Source organism: Vidua chalybeata, chromosome 25, assembly GCF_026979565.1.
Source record: "Vidua chalybeata isolate OUT-0048 chromosome 25, bVidCha1 merged haplotype, whole genome shotgun sequence".
Taxonomy (NCBI): Eukaryota; Metazoa; Chordata; class Aves; order Passeriformes; family Viduidae; genus Vidua; species Vidua chalybeata.
In genome coordinates this window covers 4,452,703-4,476,003 of record NC_071554.1, presented here as the reverse complement: position 1 = coordinate 4,476,003, position 23,301 = coordinate 4,452,703, and the positions used below count along the sequence as shown (strand labels likewise).

The window sequence follows — 23,301 nt, the reverse complement described above, 5'->3', positions numbered from 1 at the left end:
ATCATTTTGGGCTGAGGCTGTAGTGTGTAACATGAGACCAAAGAACAAAGCAGTGCAAAGTACACAGAAACTAGGGTGGGAGTTGCTAGAGATATTCTGGAAATTATTCTCAAGATACATTTTGCTCATTAGCCTCATCATGTTCAGTTGCCAGTTGACAGGACATATGTCATTATACTTCATAATTCATTCCTAGATACTATGTTATAAAAAATTTAAGAGCTTTACAGGGCATTTATTAAGCACCACTAAAGATGCTTAGCTCCCTCAATTCCTCTCAATATTTGTATTGTGAGAACTCCTTCAACCCATCATTCTTAACCACCAGAAAAAAACACTGCAGTGAACTGGGATGGATAAGGCAATTAATGATTACCCCTCCTTCCATCTCTACACCACAGCAGACCCAACACCCAGCACTGAAGAGCTGGCTCTACTGCTAAATCTCAAGAGGGAAGTCACTGAGGCAGTGCCAATTTTACGAGAGAAGCAGCATGTCTGTCACCAGACAGGTTCAGCAAGACAGACTGAACACCTCCAGAATCTGCACAACCTTGCCTCCAGCTTCTAGCTTGGAAACACTGGACATCACACAGCACTTTTCCACAAGTCCCACATCACCAGTGGTGGGATATCACACATACGTGATTCACCACACAGGTACATGCCTTCTTCAGGAGAGTAATTTTGGGGTGAAGGTACTGGAAGAACCTTCTCTGAGAGTACATGAGCTGCAACTTTTGTTCACCAGACTCCAGATGCACAGTTGACATGACCATAGGAACATGTGCAGGTTGTCTGGGTTTAGTTTGACACAGCACACTGGGACTCAGCCTGACCAACCCAGCACACATTGACTTTCACGTTATGCAACCGCATGGCAAGCACGTGAAGCCAGCCCAACACCATCGGTGCCAACAGGCTGATTCCTTCCTCGCTTATCTATTTATTGTGTTCAGCCGGCACTCATCAAGAGCCTGATCAAGAAAATCTGGTGAGCAGGCAAGTAAGACTTAATCACCGGTTAATTACAGATTAGCAGCTGCAGAGCCCCGCACGCCAGTGTCCTGAAATGAGCCTGACCCGCAGCTCCCGCAGCCGCATGGCTTCTCCTCCTTGCCTCGGGCCTGGAGGGCATGGCGGCCAGACCCGGCCCGGGGGCTCACGCAAGGCACGGCACGGAGAGAGCGAGAGGCCCCGGGGCAGACAGGGCCGCGCCGGGGTCCCGGGCGCCCCGCGGGGAGCGGGGCCGGGGACAGTCCCGGCCCGGGGTCCCGGGCGCCCCGCGGGGAGCGGGGCCGGGGGCAGCCCCGGCGTCGCCCCCTCAGCACAGGCCCCGCCCCAGCGTGCGGGGCGGAGCCGAACGCAGCGGCCCCGCGCGCTCCCTTTGTTCGGGCCGCGGGAGGCGCTGCCCCTTTAAATGCCCCCAGTCCGGCCCTACCGGCGCGCCGGGTGGAAGGCGCCTCGCGATTGGTTACGGCGCCTCCCTCTCATTGGCCGCCGGGAGGAATGGCGCGTCCCGCCTCTCGCACCTCATTGGCTCCGCCGGCTGCCCGTCCGGAGCGCGGGTTTCTGAGTGGGCGAAGCAGCGGTCCCTGGAAACAGTTCCGGGAAACCCCGCGTGCTGCCGGGGTCGCGCCGCCGTCCATGAGGAGAAGGAGGAGCGCGCGCCATTTGCCGTCGCTGCTTGGGCCCGAGCTGCGCCGCGCCGGCCCCGCTCCGGTGAGTGCCGGGGCCGCCCCGCGGGGCAGGGGCGCTCCGCGGCCGCGCCGAGCCCTCCTGCGTGGGCCCCGCGAGGGGACGGGCAGCGCGGGCTGCGGGCAGGCCCGGCGCGGGCGGGGACGGGCCCGGGGCGCTGGCGCGGCGGAGCGGAGGGGGGCGGGGGCCATCGCGGGGCTGCTCCACGGGCAAAGCGGGCGGGCGCGGGCGCGGGAGCGGGAGCGGCGCCGGGGAGGGGCCGGGGGCGGGCCCGGAGGGTGGGGGTGGGGGGGCGGCCGGCCCGCTCCGCCCAGCCGTGCGGATCAGGGTTGCATGTGACGGGCGGCCGGGACGCGCCTCTCCCGGGGCTGTGGGTCGCGTCGGGTCCCTGCTCGGTCCCTCCGGGCTCTTAAAGCCGCAGCAGCCGCGGCTGTTGCGGTTGTGCTCGCTCCGCTCTGTCCGCGGGCACGGAAGAACGCTCTCAGCAGCAAATGCCTCGCTGTCGCAGCGCGCCCTTAGATCTTAGGTAGCGCATGATGTGGTGGAGCCGGGAGGGACAGCTGCACCCACCCGCAGCGCTCGGCTCTGCGCTTCCTGCTTCCATTGAGGGAATAACGCTTGTCAAGCACTTAAAGGGGAAACCAGCCAAAATTTTGTTGTTCAGACGTTGTTTTTCTTAAATTAACTTTTGTCGAAAGCCTTTACTAAATCTTGAAAAGTTTTATTGAAATGCATCATTGTTGCAAATACTTTAAAAATAAGACTTTATTTACTCGGTCTGAGCAGCCTTGTTGCCTGTCATGTACTTAAGTACATAAGCTGTGCTGGATTACTCTTTTTGAAACAGTCTGTTGGCTTCCCTTTCCCATGTTTATGGCTCTGAAGGATCCCACCGGCACTTCGTGCTGCAAAAGGACATTAATGCTCATGAAGCTGGCGCTTCGGTTTTTTGATTGGTTGGGTTTTTTTCCTTTGAGACTACACTTTAGCATAGTTTTTTTGGTTTTGTTTTTTACTTGTAAAAGTAATCTAACGAATTTTGCATCTCACAGTGTAAGGTTTTTGTAACTACGCAAAATGTAGTGTTTGCAAACAAGCAGTGTCTGCTTGAAAATTTTGCATCCTTGAAATTGTATTTCCCACAAGCATTACATGTCCTTAACTCTCAGTTTTTCTGTCTAAGTGAACACTGTTGAAATAATACTTGAGTCTCATGCTGACACTCAAGTTCCTAGTTGAGTCAAAAATCTCAGTATTCCCTGCTTTGTTAGACAGACATCTGCAAAATTCTTTAAGGATAACTTCTTTAGAACAAAGCTCATTTCTGTTGAAGTGTTGCTTGGAACTGGAGTACCAGGAGTGTTGTTTAAGTACAACTCAGACAACCAGATGAGCTATGAATAGCCAACTCCAGTGAGAAATGAGCATGGGCAGACTTTATGGTTTAGGTTAGCAAAACAGAGGAGCTGTTGGTGCAGTCAGTGTTTTTTAATGGCACTGATGGGCATGGTGCTAACTTGCTGTGCTAAAGTCATCTCCCAGTCGTAGTTGTGTGGGTACTGAAGCAGAGTTTGTTTCTCTGTGGGCTGTGCTGGTCCCTTGCTTAGCATCATACTGGAGGATCTCAGATTTTTCCAAGGGGCTGTGGAGTGAGTGAGGCTGAGCTGGAGAGGGTGAGGGTGCCGGCTGCATTTTGGCTTACAGGTAGTGAGAAATCCTGGCTACTGTATAAAGGTCTTGAGGCTGTGATTATGTCAAAATAAGGTTTCATGTAATTCATGCCAAGAAACACCTAGCATATCATAATTAAGCTATTAAAATGTGCTTTCTGTGATTGAATAAACTTAAGGTATAAAAGAAATGGCTATAATGCCTTTATGTACAGAATAAAGAGCCCGCCCTTTTGTACATGCCTTTGTGTACAGAAATGTTTCTGAACAAGTGAAGTTTTAATAAAACCCCAGTTCAGATTTTAAATGTGAATTCTTATTCCCCTCCCACTTGTATGCTTATCTTCCTTGCTTGACAAGAACCTTCTTGAAGTGTGAGGCATAACTATAAAGACTGCATTTATTTCCTTGTGGTCAATTAAAACAACAAAACCAAACAAATGTCCCCCAAACTTCCTTCAGTGTTATTTTAAACATGATTTAACTTAAGTGCTTAACACAGCTAATATATTTGTTAGGAGTAGCAACATAAGCAAGTGGAATGACTTTGGTGCAGAGTTTTTTTGTATGCATTAGTTGGCTTCCTGTGCACCTGAGCTAAACAAGTTCCATTTCTGCATGAAACTAAGCCTTCAGCAGCAAAACTAGTATTGATGTATAATCAATGAAGTTTATTATGGTCATTTTAGACATTGTCCTTTTGCCAGAAATTTTCTGTTCCTTCTCAATTAAGCTGCTCCTAAGCATGTTTTGAGTTAACTAGACTGAATTTATAATTAATTGGATGGAGTTATACTTAGATAGTCTGTAGGTGGCAACCTCTGTTAGAGGCATGGTATAAGATAAAGGAAATAGTAACATCATGGCTGTTTATCCAGTGATTGTCAGATTAAGGCTGTGATCAGGTATCTTTTCACAGCCATACACTGTGAGGACTGCACCTCTGTTAATTTTTTTGTTTTCCAGAAAAATAACTAATTGAGCCATTTAAGTTATGAAACACTGGAAGCACCTGTAGTTTTAACTTCCTACTTGTCATACGAGAGCTTTAAAAAGGGGCTAGTAACTTTGTAAATTACTATCGAGATGCATGAATTTTGGATGAAAGTTAGTGAACAGCTAAAAACACGCATTTTATCATGAAGTATTTACAGTCTTCAGCAAAGCATTGTTTGCAAAAACAGTGTGAAACTTGAAACAAGACCCCTCCCGGTATGCAGTTAGGAGGTGTGAGGGTAGGCAACATCTTGGGCATGAGTGAGAAATCTCCTTGCCCATGTAAAATTGCCCCCAGTGTCTATTCATAACTTCTGCTCATTTGGTGTTGTGTACACTGTTCTAAATTCATCAATTTCTGCATGTTTTAAAAACAAATACATATCCCACATGTACTTATATATGTAATTCTTTACTTATAATCCACCCTTGAAGTCTTTCTGATTCAACAGTCTCCCTCTTTTCTAGATATTTTAATATTTAATGCAGATGAAAAACTGAGTGTATGCAGGTGCTCCTCTGCATGGCCTGGTCTGTCATAGGCTGAGTCACATGGACACACTGCGTATGCAAAGAGAGATAGCACTCCTCTTTAACATGCTTTTAATATCTTTTAGAGCAGAATAAAAATGTTAAAGTAATCATTGTGTGTTTTACTTAATAGATAAAATTCAGTTAAAATAGTTTTCTTGTTAACTATGACTAACTGATGTTACTTAGAGGGAGAGCTAAACAGTCTTTTTCAGCTATGACTTTCACCCACATATCTCTGCTGAACTCAGAGGAAAGATTCAGTGTTATAAGAGATGCAATTTTGCTTGTTGGTGATTGTTGTGGAAGAAAAATCAATTTAATCTCAGATTTCAGGCCAAGCTTGCCAAGCCATTACGGATCTCTTGCTAGATCTGTGAAAAGGAGTACATGTCTTCTGGATGCTCTTGGTACCTGAATATTCTGGTAGCTGTGTCACTTCAGAATTTTCTACAGTGTATTTCTTTAGGAAAACCTTTTAAATGAAGTTTGTGTAACAGGAAATAGCTAAAATTTGAACCCAAACTGAACATGCATTGCATTTGACTTTAGTTCTTTATGAACTAAATCTTAAGCAAAAATAAACAATACAGCTAGTGAATTACAAAGCTGAGTTTGCCTAAAAGCCTACTTTAAAAAGCCTTTGAGCTGTGGTGCTGTGCAGTAATCTGATTCTTATGGGGTTAGATATTGCTCCACTGGTACATGCTTGTGGTGAAGGCTGATATCTCTTTGTGCTGCAAATCTTGCCTGTCAGAAGTTTGAATCACTGTACTCCAGAGGAGGTGTTTCTATCTGGGCACAGCATAGCTTGTCCACCTTTTGTGCAGTTATAGGCAACACTGAAAAAAGTGTTAAACTTCTGGGTATGTGACACTTGGAAGCTTCTCTGGGTTATCAAAAATTGTCCTGAGTGTCACCATAAGCCCTTGTAGTTCAGAAGGTCATAGTAATTGCTTCAAGTAAATTTTCTGTATTTATGTGTTGCTGTAGCCTCTCAGTTCATTGTGTTTTTTTTTTTTTTTTTTCCTGTGTATAGAGAAGACAGTATATGTGTAATTAAATGATTTTATAAGGCAGTAGGGAGGTGAACACAAAAATGTCCTCTTCTTTATATCTTTATTGTGTCTCAGCTTGTGAGTTTTTGAGAAGAGGGGTTGAGAATGGTACTGTACCCAAAGCATTTCCGGTATAATTAAACCCCCCCTCTGCCCTGCACTGTTTCAAATTTGAAATCTTGCTGAGGCTGTCTAGCAAGCAGACATGTAGCTGAGTTTTGCCTTCTGTGATGTTCATAACCTACAGAAAATTGATGTTCATTAGTGTTTTGATAGCTAATACCTGTAAGGATAGGTAAGCATTATTGTAGCTTCAGGTAGCATTTTTTTTTTCTTCTGTAATTAGGCTATAGTTGCTTTTAAGTAAACTGAATTGGTTAGAAAGTATTTTTTCTTTGTCAAGTAACAGAATGTGTGTGTGTGTGTATATATATATATATGCCATGTAGCTATGGAAAACTTCCTTTCTTTTCCACGCTAATGGCTTAAAGAAGCGGCATCTGACAGAAACAGTGTGAGGCTGCTTTATGTGTCTCTAAAATTGCCCTTCAAGATAAGACAGCTTTAGTAAAATCATTACTGTCTGAAGAAAAATTATTTCCTTTTTTCCTTCCCTTGCTCTAGCTTGCAAATCTTCATAGGATATCTTCTAACCAGTTCATGAGCTGTAGTCTGGAGGGGTTGGGTGTTCAAGGAACTGTTAGAGGTGTGCTTATGCTTGGAGACTTGTTTTGCAGCTTAGTAAATAGCTTGAGGCCTCAGCATTTTTTAAAAAACCTGTTCTTGAATCATTTTCATACCTGTATTCCAGTACTTAATTGCATTGCTCCAACCATGCTGCATTGTCTACCTGGTTATCATTTCGCTGCTGCTCATCAACTTCTGCCCTATCATTTAAAGCCTGAGGCTTGTTTCATTTCTGAACCTAACAGCTGATCATCCTTATGTTCTCCGCCGGGTAGTTGAATTGTCTCTCGTCAGCCTTTTTATTTGAAAGCACTGAATATCAGCTGGCTGGCTAATTGGGGAATTGAAACAGTCTTTAATGAATTGGGCAAAGCCCACCGGAATTGTCTGAGAAGATAGATGTGCATTTTTCAGTGCACGTATTTGGAATCAGTTTGTTAATTCTGAAAGCAAGTACTTTTATTATTATAAAGAAATGAAGATGCTGCAGTCATGCCTTCCTTTTAAACCAATAAGGTATATATTATTGAAATAGTAGCTGTGATTTGTACAGCTCCTATTTGAGGGAAACTGAAAGCATGGAAACTGTTGCGTTGCAGCTTCAAATGACAATGTCCATCAAAGTGCAATTTTTCTCTTTCTGTCCTTGAGTTCTGACAGCGTCGTGAGAAAGCGTGTGGCTAGTCTTGTGCAGCATGTTGGGTTTGAAGGAAGACATGGCGACAAGCCAAGCAAGTGGAAAAAAGTATTAACAAGAAACAAGTATTAACGTTTTTATACCTTAAGCTACCCTGCAGGGTTACGTGTTCACTACATTTTAAAGGATTGTTTTAAAAGTAGAGGATTGGGAAATGGAAATAGCACTAGATCTTCCGAGTCTTTGCTGAAGGATGTTACTGCCGCGTCCCCATACATTCTAGCTGCTATGGTAACCAGTTAATGACAATCAGTAGATGGAGTTTAGACATTGTTATGTACATGAAGTACATTTTTAAAAACTTATGTAAATTCTTCCATGTACATTTTCCACAGTATTAAGGGTTGTACTTTCTTTTGAAACAGATCAGCTGCATCCAAAAAGTATTAAATAAAACTTGATACAGGTGATTTTGCAGCATGTATACAAATTAGTTTAGATAAATCATGCATTGTCCTACAAACTAGTTCTTTCTGGCTTATTGTAATATAGCTCCTGAATTTTTTCCAGCAGCATAATAAAATGGCTAATCAGGTGAATGGTAATGCGGTACAGTTAAAAGAAGAGGAAGAACCAATGGATACTTCCAGTGTAACTCACACAGAACACTACAAGACACTGATAGAGGCAGGCCTCCCACAGAAGGTGGCAGAGAGACTTGATGAAATATTTCAGACAGGTATAATATGCATTTCTTGTTTCTGATTGGTTATGAAAGTGAGGGCATACCATTTTCAAATTTTTATAGATTAAGATTTAAAAATTCATTGTTTTTGATCTGTGTAGCTCTGAATGTTTTGCTACTTTGATTTCCCTAAAGGCAAATTGGGTTTGACATTGACTAATTACTTGACACATCCTTGGAGTTGTATGTGATATCTTAGTTGCTTTAGGGCACAGAGCACTACATTCTTAGACGACAAATGAAGATATATGTTTCCACATACTAAACTGTACATTTTTTTTTCTTCAGTCCGAATCATCATTTTGCTTTTATGTTTCTACTGTCACTGTCACAGTGATTCTAAAACACTCAAAGGCTGGATAGTTGACTTAGTGAGGGAGCAACTAGCTTGTCTTGCCTGGGACTACATTTGAATTGAGTCTGCCTGTGGATTTTTTGTTCTCTCTAGTTCTGAGTGGACAGTTTAATCCATGTTGGTTATTACACTGAAATGTTCAGCCTGACACTAACAAAGTTGAGGACTAAGCTATCTAGCAACGCGAGTAATACCTTGCTGGTAGCAAGTGGTCTCTGCAACTTCTAAAGAGGTTTCTTCATATACAGAGGTTTTCCTATTTTGTTTTTATAACCACCCTATTTTATCTTATAGACAGAGGCTTTCTTTTCCTTTTTAGTGTGTGTTCTGTGAACAGATTTACAAGAAGCAGTAGAACTGCTCTATGTGCTTATCTTGAATGCCTGGGTGGCAAAATGACAGTTTTTGTTGAAAAGAGTTAAAATTACACTGATCAAGTGAAGGCAGTTCAAAACCAATACCTTATCAATCCTCAGTGTGAAACTGGCTCATGTGGGTGATGTCTTTTGGAAGTCATTCACAGTGAGCTTTCTTCAAGCCTTTATCAGCTTTTATTGGCTATAGAGATGCACTTTCCAACTGTGGGTCATGATGACGTGCACTTGATGGTCTGAGAGAAGGTGTAAATAAATACCTGGGCAGAGGAACTCGTGGGGTTCTAACATGTGTTGCAGTTAGGTTGTGTTGTAAGGAGTTTAAAAGCTTTTTAGCTCAGAACCTGACTACCAAGTATAATTCCATTGCATGAGTAACCTGAAAACATTTATTTACACTTCATTAATGCCACTGAAGATGTTTGCATTGTGGAGGGGTTTGTCAGTGAAGCAAACTACTTTAGACACTTGACCCAAATTTGGGGTTGAATTTAGCGATTTTTTTATCTGCTGAAGTCTTCTATGAAACATACAGGTGCCTTCCAATATGCAGGATCACTTCTGAAATGTAGTCCTTGGGCTTGGCACTACTGTGCATTTTCCAAATCAAGTAGCAGTGAAATAATTGTGTATTTTGGAGATCAAGCTGTTGCAGAGTGTGTGGAGTTTTAGTATTTGTCCTAAATTTGGATGTATGGTTAAAAAGTGTAAATCTCAGTCTATATGTCTGACTCCACAACTGATGCAAGTGCATTACAAAAGGAAAAAAAAACAAACCTTGTAAAGGTCCTTAAAAAGAAAATGCTTCAGAACTGGTCCAGTGTTTCTTGGGGGAGTCTGTACCTGTAAAATTAACATTAGCTTTTTTTGGGTACATAACAGGGCTCAAAATAATACCTTTTTAAATTCTGGCTCTTGGAACTGCATAGAGCAACAAAATGAGTTTTAAAAATCCCAGACACTGTTTAAGATACACATGAAGTCCACTGACTCCTGCTGTTTTGAAGCTGGAGGAAAGAGTGAACAAATCATTTTTGCTTCCTAATATTTTGTGGGGTAGAGCTTCCTAGGTATTTGATCATCAGTTGGGTAGCTCCTTTTTCCCATACAATAGGATACTTGTAATGTTCACCTGTCAGTTTACTCTAGAACAACTTAACTCAAGAGAAGGAAGTGTGGAACTTTAAAATGAGGGATAAACAAACAAAATTCAAATTATTAAAAGCGAGCCAGAGTTCATTGTTTCAGACCCTGGTGTGAAAACTGTTACACATGGGATATAATCTTGCACGTCAGATAGTGCTTAGGTATATACATTTTAATTTAACTTTTTCATTGTACTCATATTCTTTCATATACTTGTGTAGGAATATATAATTAAATGTATAATTCTATTGCTATGGAATGTAACTTTTTTGCTTTAAAAGCAAATTGCATAGTTCTTAGTTTGTATGAAATTCAATAGAAATCTGTAACTTCTTTATCTTTAACTTTTAGGCTTGGTAGCTTATGTCGATCTTGATGAAAGAGCAATTGATGCTCTTAGGGAATTTAATGAAGAAGGAGCCCTCTCTGTATTACAGCAATTTAAAGAAAGTGACCTGTCGCATGTACAGGTAAGGTGAGAGCCCCAGGAGTGTGAGCACATAAGTATAAATAGTGTTCTGGCACCACTGGCAGGAAAGTTGTATCTTAGAAATTCACTGATGTTGCAGTATTATATTTCAAACCCAAATAACAAATCTGCTAAAAATGGCCTTAAATGTGTAGGTATTTGAGTACAAAGCAAAACCTCCCAGATAATAAAAATATGCGTGCATTTGAGAAAATAGGTTAAAATGCTGTTTGGAATCTGATGACTTTTTCAATCTGACAAGTTTCTTCAATTAATTATTGTATTTTCCTGAAGGATTCTTTTGACATTTGATTTATTTCATTGACTTGAAGTAGTGACTTCATGGTATGGAGTGTAAGATTCAGTGGATTCCCAGGGCTTGTCATACACACAATTGAATTATTTTGTAAATTGTATCTACAGAACAAAAGTGCATTTTTATGTGGAGTTATGAAGACCTACAGGCAAAGAGAGAAACAAGGCAGCAAAGTACAGGAATCAACGAAGGGACCAGATGAAGCAAAGATTAAGGTAACACTTAGAGATACTGTTTATTCTGTACTAGCTGATATATTATTGTACATAGACTGAATATGAACTCAAAAAGCATCAATACCACCTGGATAAGTATTCACACTAGGCTTTAAAGAAGTGCATGCATGATAGAGATTCTATAGAGAAGGGCTGTTGGAAATGCAGCTTTTTCTGATCACACTGTTGCCAAAATTTAAGCTCTATAAAAACATTGATATCTGTTTTAAGTGTTGTCCAGTGTTCTGCACTTCTCAGGGTGCTACATATAAAATGGAAAAGGCAAACAAGTTCTTTCCAGCAACCTTGTAATATAAAACAAATGCTGTTGTTTACGATTGCTTTTTAAACCCACAAAACAACAGGGGTTTTTGTAGGTTCTATCTCTTCATCTATACCTTATCAAGTGTGGCAAGGAGCAGATAAGGTATTGCTTATCTTGAAATGCTTTTTTTTGTTCTGTATATTTTAACCCACTGCCCTCTCCTCCTCTTAAGTAGTCTGACTTTTTTTTTTTTTTTACTTTTTTTTTTTTTTTTCTTCCCCAGGCTTTGCTAGAGCGGACTGGTTACACTTTGGATGTAACTACAGGACAGAGGAAATATGGGGGTCCTCCTCCAGATACTGTGTATTCTGGTGTTCAGCCAGGCATTGGAACAGAGGTTGGTATATACAGACTAATCTGATAATTGCTTTGTATAATTACACAAATTCATAAATAGGAAATACTTGAAAATAAACCATATTGCAAGTTTAATGTATTGTAGAGGAAAATTATCGTGTCTTAATCAATCTTTCTTACTCCTCAGTATTCTGTAAAAGACTGGAAGATAGGTTAAAGTGGAGAAAAAAAGAGGTGGAATATACTAAAAGGAATATACTAAAAACCTGTTCTTTTTAAATTTAAAAGATAGTTGGAAAAGTTTCAAAGACTTTAATTTTTTTTTTCCTCCCAAAGGACGAAGTTTAGTCTGTAAGCAATTATTTGGAAATTTAAGGTTATGACTGACCCTGTGCATCTTCCTAGAAAGCTGTGAGCAAACTTAGGTTTGGTTATGAAAATGCTTGAATTGTGTATTTCTTCACTTAGCTATTTTTCAAGGTTTTAGTCCCTAGGAGGTTGTTTTGTAATACATGCTCAACACTTTAAATACTCTCACACTGCTGCATGTCTGATACAGGACTTCTTTCAGAGATTTTTCTATAAACCACCAGACTAGATTTAAGAAAACGATCTGTCTCTAAGCTTAATGTCTTTCAATTTATAGATAAGTTTTCCATTCTTTGAGATGCTGAAGCTCTTGTGTTTATTGTCAAGAAGTATCACAGTAAGGATTGTTTCTGAAGGGAATGTTCATATTCCATGAAGGAAAATTAATTTAGTGGTGGTAAATAATTAGAATGAGTCCTTCTACTGAAAGATAATAAATGATGTGTATAACTTCTCAAGCTCTGCTTAGGTCTGTGTGCTCTATGCCAATTGAGGTTTTGTCTTTAAAAGCTGCAAATGAGTTAGAATTAAGTGTTCTAGAAGAAATGACAATGTAAATATCTATCCAGAGGAATACCTTAAGCTTTCTAGGGAGATGGTGGGGAAAACCTTTTGGCTCTGCCATTAAACTTTCACTTAGTGTGGTGAATCAGTTCCTTTCTTTTCTCCCCAATAAGTAATGTTCAGTCAACATTCACACTGAACTGAGAGAGCCTAAGCTTTTCAGAAATGTTCTGGAAACTGAGTTTCAGAAATATCTGTATAACATGAAGCATCTAGAAGTTCTACCTTATTCCATGTTTTGCAAGTTAGTCATATTCTCCTCATGAGTTTGTTATATTGGTGCTTATTATGGGCATGCTGAGTGTCTTTAGTTACAAAATTCTGCTATGCCTTCAGTGTTTCATACAATTATGACAAGGCCTTACTGAGAAGGAAAACGTTGACTCATGGCTTTTTTTTCCTACAAAAAATATTTGAAGTTAAAATAAATTTATTTTTATCTTAATGGGTGTTTGGAATGTTTTGTTTGTATTAACAAGGAAGAGGTTTTGAGACTTCGGAGGAGAGCTGCAGTGATTAAACAGCTGGGGGGATCTTTCTAGGCAGACCTCAGCTAAAGATATTAACTCCTTAACAAAACTTAACCCAAGTTAATTGTATGGAACAAAACCACAAGAACTCATAGGTTTGCTTAAGTAAATATTAAACATTTGGTTGGTGGAAGCTGAAACAAATGCAGATGAGAAACAAGACTATATATTAAAAGTGGAAAACATGCATCACACAGTTAAAAGGAAATGATTATTATTAAATTATTTTTCCATCTCTGTAGCTTTCCAAGGAAGAGTAATTTACAGAGTGATTTGAAAATACTGCAAGAGCAAGGAATTGCTTGGGCTGCTTTAACATATGATACCCAACTAGATAGTCTGTAAGGTCTTAGTTTTTAATTGCCAAAATGAAAACCAGGTATGAACCATTTATCTCTTCAGCAGGGGAAATTCACAGCCTCTTCAATATAAATAACAATCACAGGTTTTCTGTGTGTAAAACCTCATAGAAATGGCAGGAGGATTAGAACACTTGGGACATGCAATAACATCAGCTGATGTGAAGGCTCCACTGGGGACTGCAATGATTCTACTCTGCTGTTTTGTCTGCATTGTTCTTCCTTTCCCAGGAATTTCCAAGTGTTAAAAAGAAGAATCGAGGATTCTTGTATTTCTGGAAAAGTTTGTTTCAAGTGTCCTCTTCCTTTTTAGGTTTTTGTTGGTAAAATTCCCCGAGACCTTTATGAAGATGAATTGGTACCACTCTTTGAGAAAGCTGGTCCAATTTGGGATCTGCGTCTCATGATGGATCCTCTTTCTGGTCAAAACAGAGGTTATGCTTTCATTACCTTTTGTAGTAAAGATGCAGCGCAAGAAGCAGTCAAACTGGTGAGTTAACTTTCTTCCAGACAGGTCAAGACAAAGTAAACAGCAAACATATTGGTAATTTCTTGAGTAATTAAATCTTTAAAGCATCCATTGACAGACTCAAAATTTGACTTTCTTAAAAATTGCCTCCTGATTTCATTAGTAAGTACAGATACTTATAAGACTGTTATCTGCTGTACTTTACAGTGGCGGTTCAGGGTACTTAGGTGATTGTTAGGAGCCTACTTGATTCCAGCTAGAAAATACATTTTTTGAGCTTCAGTGTGTTTTAAGTTTCATCACCCTTTCTATTGTAAAGAGCTAGCTAATTGGAGATGCCTTGGTTTAGCTGCTGCTGCCATGGGGAGGTCTCCGAGTTAGTTCCTTTGGTTGTTTCCAGTGGCCTTCTGTTCTTTCCAGTCATTCTTGGAAGCTGACATGCATGCACCTAGACAACTTGGGAAAGAACACAGAGACAGCAGTCTGATTAGGGCCTTGCTTCTGCCTGTGAGGAAGAAGTAGAATTAGGCAGATTGGGATGTATCTCCCAAGATTTTGAATTTGGCTGTGCAATACTGTGTATACTTTGAACCAAAACAGGTGAAATGCCTAATCTCAATTGCCTTAGTGGAATTCGGCTCATCCTGAATGAGGGATGAAGAAGAGGGGTAAAATCTGAGCACCTTAGTTAAGCTGGTGGGGGCAGGGAAACCTGAAACCTGGAGAAACTTAAAAGCAGTTAAAACCATGTGGGCCTTCTCCTTGTGTTGGCAAGACACCAGTGGGAATGGGATTGATTGTAAGCAAAATGGCTTTGCATAAGATGCAATGTGAAAAACAGATTCAGGTTAATAAGTTCATGGCACCAGAACAAAAAGTTTTACTCTGTTAGGGATCACTTCAGTATGTGAAATTCTGAAGTGCTTTTTCATCCTTGAAGTGATTATTGTTTGATAGTCTGTGGTACCTTAACATTTTTCTAGAGTATGAAGACGGTTCCTGAAGGTGTTGCTGTCATTTTTAGGGCTTATGTCACAGCTAGATTTAGAATGGCTAAAAAACTGCTTTTAAAGAATTGCATGAGATTTTCAGAAGCTGGCTGATGATGAAACCTCCATCCTTCTTGCTGTGTTTGAAAATCCTGACTAAAACAAAGACAATATCTGTCTTGATTTTTTTTTTTTTTTTAAAGGCTGAATTCTTGTACCTTTAAAGGCCTTTTGGGAGTCTTTGTTTTCAGAGTTATCCAGCTGTGGGTACAGGCATGAAGCAGTGGACTAGATTTTTTATTAATGGAATTTTTAAATCTTGACGGTAAATTTTTTTAATCCCATCATATACAAAGTCATATTGTTGTTGTGGGTGGGGTAGAAGCCAGGTCACAGACTGATTTAGACTGTTGATTGTCTTGGCAAACCTTCTCAGTGTTCAAAGCTATCCAAGGAAAGAGGAAAACCTCCCAGTATCTTTAATGCCATGTATTTGCTTACTGATAACAGCAGCAGCAGTTGACTGACAGCAGAGGAAGCAGTAAGCAGTTACTAGAAAGATCTTTCAAGTCTGAGATAAACAGTAGGTGAATAAATTTATGCAATGCAATGTGTATATGGTCCCATGTTGTTGCTGTTACTGCAGGTTTTTTTGTAGCCTTCCATTCAACAAGACTTCTAAAATCTGTGGCACTCTTCTAAGCTTGGCACTCTTCCCAAGTGAATGCCGACACAAAAACAGCTGTTCTAGGAATTCTCTTGCAATGCCAATTTAATATGCTGTGTATAAAAGTAGTAGATGATGAAGAAAATACCTGATTTTATGACGTGAGGATATTTTTATGGATAGTATTGTGGATAAAGCAAGTTAATGGCTTTGTTTTTTCAGTGTGACAATTATGAAATCCGTCCTGGAAAGCACCTTGGAGTATGCATCTCTGTGGCAAACAACAGGTTGTTTGTTGGGTCAATTCCAAAGAACAAAACTAAGGAAAACATATTGGAAGAGTTTGGTAAAGTCACAGGTAAGACTTCATGAGTCTCATAACACCATTTAGTCTCTGTTTTGTAGGTCTAGTTGTTTGACCAATGTGTTCAGGTATCGTTTAAACTATTTTCAAGTTGGATTCCAAGTTTGATTTTGTTAGAAATTTTATATATATACTTTATCTTAAGGTGGAGTGTAAAGAGACTCATGTTTGTTTTAGTGCTTGTTAAATGAATGATGAAGTAACTTTAGAGACAGAAACAGCTCGAAAGAACTCAAAAACCAGCACACATGAACTCTGAAGAAAATGAAGGTTCCAATTCTGTTACCTGTTTTAGCTTTCTGTTGAAGGCTCTGTATTGGATCTACAGGAGGTTCTGCTGTCAACATGAAGTTCTTTGGGGAGACTGAAGCAAATGTATTCCTGAGTAGTGAAGGGGAGGAGGGAGCACTAAATTGGTTTAGAGGGGATATTACTAGAGAAAAAGTTAATAAGAGACTAATTTTTTGACCCAGTTTTTCAGCATTCTCCAGTATGTGCAGCAAGTAGGAAGAAGAGAAGTCAGCTCATCAGTGAAAGGGTGCTTCTGCCTTAGATAAGAGATTGAGTCACTTGCTCTTGTTCCTGTAGATCTTTAACCTCCTGATTCTATTTTTAGGATTGCTATTTATAAGTACTTCAGGGAAGTGGTGAAAACAGAAGGTGAATATTCATTTAGTGCTCTCTCCGCTTTTTGGAGAGATGTGGAAGATGTTACTTCTAGGTTCTGCAGGAGGCAGGGGAGATGTCACATGTTAGTGCTGGCTGCCTTTCAAAGATGTAAAAATGATTTAAAAAGTATAGAAAACTTAAACTGTGTGAATTGCTGAGGTTGGTGTTTTGCAGAGCCTATTCTGTGGAATTTCAATTGCTAGGTGACATATTTCTGGGTAAACTGGATGGATATCTGCTATCTGTTTTGCTTTTCTTGTGCTCCCACCCCTTTCAGGTGTAAAATTCAAAATTACTACAAAACATGAGTGAAGGCATTTTAGGATAGACTCTAGATTTTTACTTTTCTTTTGAAGCTCAGTACTAAAGATATGTTTTTCAGAGGGTTTGGTGGATGTAATTTTGTATCATCAACCTGATGATAAAAAGAAGAATCGAGGATTCTGCTTCTTGGAATATGAGGATCACAAGTCAGCAGCGCAAGCTCGCCGACGCCTGATGAGTGGGAAAGTAAAAGTCTGGGGAAATGTTGTTACAGTGGAATGGGCTGATCCAGTAGAGGAACCTGATCCAGAAGTCATGGCAAAGGTCAGTAAAGACTTCACTGGATGTTGTTGTGCTTTGGGAGGAATTTCCTTATGCCATAGTGATGGAGATTTGTTCCAGCTGAGCAAGGCTAGTCCTGAGGCACAAAAAGCAATTAGAGGGCATTTTCACAGTGAGCTGTGCAAATGGCGTGGTCTGAGCAGTGCAGATGAGTTGCCATTGGAAGATGTTGGAAACGTGCTGTTACTAACTGCTGTTAACATCTAAACTAGTCCTGTGCAGGGTTATCCTGCTGGATTGACACGTCAGGCTGTGCATTTTCTGCTTCAGCTGTAATCAATACCGGGTAGGTATGTGTAAAACTATTTTCCAGAGTGAGATAAAGGTGAAGTTCAGTGTGGGGAATGATGTGCATTTTATTCCTAGTGTTTTGGGGTAACTCCTTGCTGTCCTTGAGGTCTGTTAATACAATTTTGCTGGGATTTGTGGCATCCCAGAAGCAGAAAATCAAAGCTGAATAGTCTTCTGGTTATGGAAGGGAACTGTGGAAGGAGAGAAGTTGTAGAAACTTCATACAGGTAACTACAAGGCACTTTTTTTTTCCCCAACAGATTCAGAATTAGTAAAGTTACCCAACTTTCATAATGCAACAAAAAAAGGGAATAATATCTTACTAGTTGATTGTTTCCTTTGAGATTTGACTTTTAAACATTACAGCTTTTTTCTGATTTTTTTCATCAGGTTAAAGTTTTATTTGTAAGAAACTTGGCCACTACTGTGACAGAAGAAATTCTTGAGAAATCCTTTTCTGAATTTGGAAAGCTGGAAAGAGTAAAGAAGTTGAAGGATTATGCGTTTGTTCATTTTGAGGACAGAGGTGCAGCAGTGAAGGTAGGTTAATTATTTTTTCCTAGTTAAGTTGGTGAGAGCACTTTTTTTTTACGAATGGTTTTAAGAAATTTACAGTAAATACCTTGATAAGATAAACCGTAGAGCCCATTTAATAAGGTTCCCATTGTGAGAATTTTAATGCTAATAATTTTGTTCCTATGATTTCAGTAGCTAGGAGGATGTGAAACTTGAAAGGACAAAACTGTAGCAAGGTAACAGGTAGACTGGAAAAGAGGTGTAGAGCAATGCAGGAGAGTCTAGAGAAGAGGAAAAAAAAAAATATCAACCTAGACATTTTTTCTGAGGAAACTCTGGCAGAAGGTATCAGTTGTCTCTCAAAGACCCCTATTTAAAGGCTGTGTGTAGTTTTGGAGTGACAAAAGTATCAAATAGAAATTGGGAGGTAATTAAAAATTGCTTTGTGAAGGACAGGAGAGTGGTGTTGGCGACTCTTTAAGCATTACCTGTTTTTAACTCTGCGTGCACCCGAGGTTTCTTCTCAATGACTTGCTAAATATTGAAGATCATTATTGTAAGCTTCAGAGTTCTCTTCCTTTGTGTCCATGAGCTGTTGAGAAGGTCATTAATATCTACTGTCTGTGCTTCAGTATATTGAATTCTGTAGAAATTACTTCATCTGTTTTTTAAATCCATGGTTCATGTGGGGAAGAAGTAGAATAGGAAGTGTTTTTTGCGTTTGTGAGTCTTGAAGCAGATATATTGCATGTGGTGTATGTGGCTACATGGAGAGTTGAAAGGCTCCATACTCCATCTTCTTATTAATGATTTTATAGCCATTTAATTGCTTAGGTTTTTACTACACATGAGATTAGGTTTTAGAATACTCTTAAGTATGGCTTTAAGATGAATATCACTCGTACTTAAAGAGGTTGAGGTTGGTTTGGATAGGTTTAGACCATGTCTGAGGGAGGACAAGAAATTGTTGAAACAAGGGGTAAGTCAGCAAAACCTCTGGATGTGGTTTTCTGTAGTATGTCTGTAAACACTCTTTAGCCCCTTCCCAGTACAATTACCTGCTAAATGCTCTGTTAGATTTCAGCAACTGGAAACCTGTAGCAGCTGAGAAAAACACAGATCAAATGCATCACTAATGCTCATCTCAAGCTAGAAACTACCAAATCTGGCCCATGTGACTGCTTCATGGCCACTAAATTGGCTTATGGACTTTGTAAGATATTTTTGTGTATGTACATGTTTTGGCTTTCAATGTAGTTATGGTATTTATGTGTGGAATGCATGGAACTGGATCATTGACTCTAGCATGTACTGATTTTCAGCAGTAATAATGTGGAAATTGCCACAATTTCTAATGCTTTTGAGGCATGTAGGTGTACAGACACAAAGTCTTCATTAATGCAAATATTAATACCCAAAAAAGTTTAATGCAAAGCAGATAATTCCAGGTGAGGAACTGGGGGGGTCTAGTCCTAATTGTATTTTGTGTATTAAGTTCTCTTTGTGGGTACATTTGATAGTAAAAAAAAAGCCCGTTAATTTTCTGGGGGATTCATGTCTTGCTTGATGAGATCACCAAGTTTCAGTAACCTTCCTTGGTTTTCTCTCCTCAAGTATGTGTCCTCAAAACTACTTGATTTTCTCAGACACTTGACTCACATTCAGCTACCTGGGAACCCCAAACGTAACAATTCTTTCTCTTGTATGCACGTGTTCTACCAGGCTTATAAGTGCAGTGAGTGTTTTATGTCAGTGTGAGCAGTGAGAACTTGTTTATTTCTGAAAGGTTTCTAGAAGATACAGGAACATAAAACCTGATAGTGCTATGTCTGACTTGATAAAAATAATTCTTAATATGTTTTAATCCTCTTTTTTTTTGTCTTATGATATAAGGAGCATATTAAAAAAAAATACTGCTTCCCTGTAACTGGTGAATAAAATGGCACTTGGAAAAGTCATGTCTAACATTTTGTTTATGTAGCACAAAAGCAAAGCACATGGCACAGCTCAGCCTGGAGCAGCCCAGCTGTCTGGTTTCTTGCAGTAAGTTTCAGTTCCCTTCGAATGGAAAAAAATTTTAGTTATTTTTCTTTTAATTTTTGTACAGGCTATGAATGAAATGAATGGGAAAGAGATAGAAGGGGAAGAAATTGAAATAGTATTAGCAAAGCCACCGGATAAGAAAAGGAAAGAACGTCAGGCTGCCAGACAGGCCTCCCGGAGCACTGCGTGAGTGTCACCCTCGCACTGTGGTAATGCTGCAGAATGGAGTTGTACTGTGAAACAGGGGCTGCTCTAGAAAAACCTGAATGACTTGACTTGAATTATCTCCATGTTGCGTATTGTTAATCAACAGTGGCAGATGTATACTGTATTTTGGGTTGCTTTTGGAGATAAATAATTCTGTGCTTTTTTTTCTTACTAGGTATGAAGATTATTATTACTACCCTCCGCCTCGCATGCCACCTCCTATTAGAGGCCGAGGCCGTGGAGGAAGAGGTGGATATGGCTATCCCCCAGATTACTATGGCTATGAAGATTATTATGATGATTACTATGGCTATGACTATCATGACTACCGTGGTGGCTATGAAGATCCCTATTACGGCTATGATGATGGCTATGCTATAAGAGGAAGAGGAGGAGGAGGAAGGGGTGGGAGAGGTGCCCCTCCACCACCTAGGGGGCGGGGAGCACCACCACCAAGAGGTAGAGCTGGCTACTCACAGAGGGGGGCACCCATGGGACCGCCGAGAGGAGCCAGGGGGGGGAGAGGGGGCCCTGCGCAGCAGCAGAGAGGACGTGGTGCTCGTGGAGCCAGGGGCAACCGTGGGGGCAACGTAGGAGGCAAGAGAAAGGCAGATGGGTACAACCAACCTGATTCCAAGCGCCGTCAGACCAACAACCAGCAGAATTGGGGCTCCCAACCCATCGCTCAGCAGCCGCTCCAGCAAGGTGGTGACTATGCCGGTAACTATGGTTACAATAATGACAACCAGGAATTTTATCAGGATACTTATGGGCAACAGTGGAAGTAGACAAGTGAGGAGGGATTGAGAATATTGGAAACATAGAATTGGCTATAGTGCTACATCTTTCAAAAAAAAAAAAAATTGGCTTAATGTTTCATCCTTCAGTAGCGATTGGCTGCCATTTGTATTGGGCTGAAGAATCACTCTATTGTGTATATACTCGAGTCTCTTAGTTTTCTTTTTTCATAAACGCACTTGGACATTACTGGGCTTGCAGAATTCCTGAACTCCTTATGGGGTTTCAGTGCTTTTATCATTTTAGGCTTCACTTTAGCAGTTTAAAAGCAGGAATGGCACACTGTTCAATCATGATTTTGCAGAACCTCTGGTTTTGGACAGTTTATTCCTTTTTATTTTTTTTTTTTTTTTTTTTTTTGGATTTGGGATAGACTACATAGGAGTATGCTGTACATAAAAGTAAAAGCTAGTGCTTTGTCTTAGTAGTTTTAAGAAATTAAAACAAATTAAGTTTTCTTGTATTGAAAATAACATGATTGTATGTTTTGCATTCCTAGAAGTAGGATAACTGTGTTTTTAAATTGTTATAACTTCACACCTTTTTGAAAATCTGCCCTACAAAATTTGTTTGGCTTAAAACGTCAAAGCCGTGGCAATTTGTTCCTTGATGTGATTGTATTTCCAATTTCTTGTTCATGTAAGATTTCAATAAAACTCAAAAATCTATTCAAAACATTACCTATTTCAAATTCAATTGTGTCCTAAAACATTATTTCATTGGTAATTCTTGTGAAAAATATTGTTTTCAAAATATAACTGCCTATGTGAGTGATCAAATTCGTGCAAAATTTCCTGTGCTTTCCAACATGTAGCACTGTGGACATCAGACTGAAAACTAGGTGAAATTACAGACAGCCCAGAAGGCACTCACTGTTTAATTGCTGTTCAATAATTTATCAGCATCTAATTTTGAAACTTTTTTTTCCTATTTAAAAGTGTTGAATTGTATCCAAGCATTCACAGAGATCTAATTTAAATCTAGTCTTCTGATGTAATGTGGAGAAGGAAGCAGATCCTACAGTGGTGTTAATTTTGTTCCTTTGGTGATGTCCTGTGGAGTCCCTGTGGAGGCTGTTCTGGTAGGATCCAGCCTTATTGTATAATTGAGTGTACAAGCACACAGGGAAATTATTTTGATCTCAAGCATCTTAGTCTAATCTCAAATAATATTTGACTAGGAATGAGAATTACAACTTGGGTGCTGTAGCACACTAAATTAATTTCTTGCTATGGATAACACAAACATACTCTCCAGATTCTGCTTATTTCTATCTTGACATTTTAATTTGATGTTCTGCCATGATGAACAATTTGCCTTTGAATTCTCCTGCCTTAAAATAAAGGCTGTTAAAAAGTTTAAGACTTTGTCTTTTGAGGGCATTGCTAGCTACATTATATTATGTGTTGCTTTGACCCTTGTCTTGGACATTCCCAGATGTCAATTTTAACTGGCAAATCATGACATTACTCTTGTGTTGCATCTAAGCCATTCTGTACTCCAATGAAGAACATTTGCTTCTCAAGAAAAGAGAGAAACAAACGGATTAATACTTTCTCTAAAGAAAACTATTGCCGGACCTCTAAATATCCAAATCCAATACATTGCTCATTCTTGATTTACAGCATTCCAAACACAGACTATTGAGGAAGTTAAACTTCAGTGGTCATACTCCTCCCTTTGTCTTCTATTCCTGTCTGGTGTCTCAAGTGTGTTATGTCAGAATATACCCAGTAAGATGAGCCTCCCCGCTCTGCTGTGGATCTGGAATGGGATTGCAGGGTTTGAGTTGTGACCTGAATCAAAGATGTCTGTTTGCTTCTCAGAAATGAGTTTGCCCATGTCAGGCTCTTCCAATGAATAGAATTGGTCATAAGTAGCTTAAAAGTGCTTTTTAAAAAATCAATATCTAGTATGTTGGGGTTTGTGGTTTTTTTTCCCCACTTCATAAAGTTAATGGGGCCAAATCATGTCCTCTCTGATTCTTACCTGAGCAGTGAACTCAGAGGGCTGTTGCCTGAGTATCAGGCTTTTGCTTGTGATAAGGATGTGGTTTGTAATTCTGTTCTAACACCAAGTTTTGCTGCCTTATCTGTATGACTTTCTGGTAGTTATACAGCTCTTGTAGTGCTGAGCAGAACCCTGTAGTCCCAATAAGTATTGGCTTTTCAGTATTCATTGTAAAGGGGATCTAGTACAAGGAGCTTAATTGGAATAATGTTTCAAGTCCTCTCCATCTTGGAAGAAGGTAGCGTTCCCATATTGCACATGTTAACCTAGGAGAGGTGAGGTGCTAGTAAATGCTGTGGGTGGGAGTGGGAGGAAGTTAAACATCTCAGTT

The 23,301-nt window shown here is 40.0% G+C and overlaps 1 protein-coding gene across 2 annotated transcripts; it reads left to right on the top strand.

Annotated features, from left to right (window-relative positions):
• Positions 1 to 1,616: 1,616 nt before the first annotated feature.
• HNRNPR (heterogeneous nuclear ribonucleoprotein R) lies at positions 1,617 to 21,640 on the top strand. Of its 2 annotated transcripts, none has more exons than XM_053964346.1 (11): positions 1,617 to 1,722; positions 7,848 to 8,016; positions 10,249 to 10,367; positions 10,790 to 10,897; positions 11,446 to 11,559; positions 13,655 to 13,831; positions 15,689 to 15,824; positions 16,882 to 17,087; positions 17,787 to 17,936; positions 20,020 to 20,141; positions 20,338 to 21,640. In XM_053964346.1, the coding sequence occupies exons 1-11, from the start codon at positions 1,648 to 1,650 to the stop codon at positions 20,948 to 20,950; spliced, it is 1,989 nt and encodes a 662-aa protein (XP_053820321.1). In that variant the 5' UTR covers positions 1,617 to 1,647; the 3' UTR covers positions 20,951 to 21,640. The 2 variants fall into 2 exon arrangements, with proteins under 2 accessions (XP_053820321.1, XP_053820322.1); XM_053964347.1 differs by having other exon boundaries at positions 1,620 to 1,722; positions 7,851 to 8,016.
• The last annotated feature ends 1,661 nt before the right edge of the window (positions 21,641 to 23,301 follow it).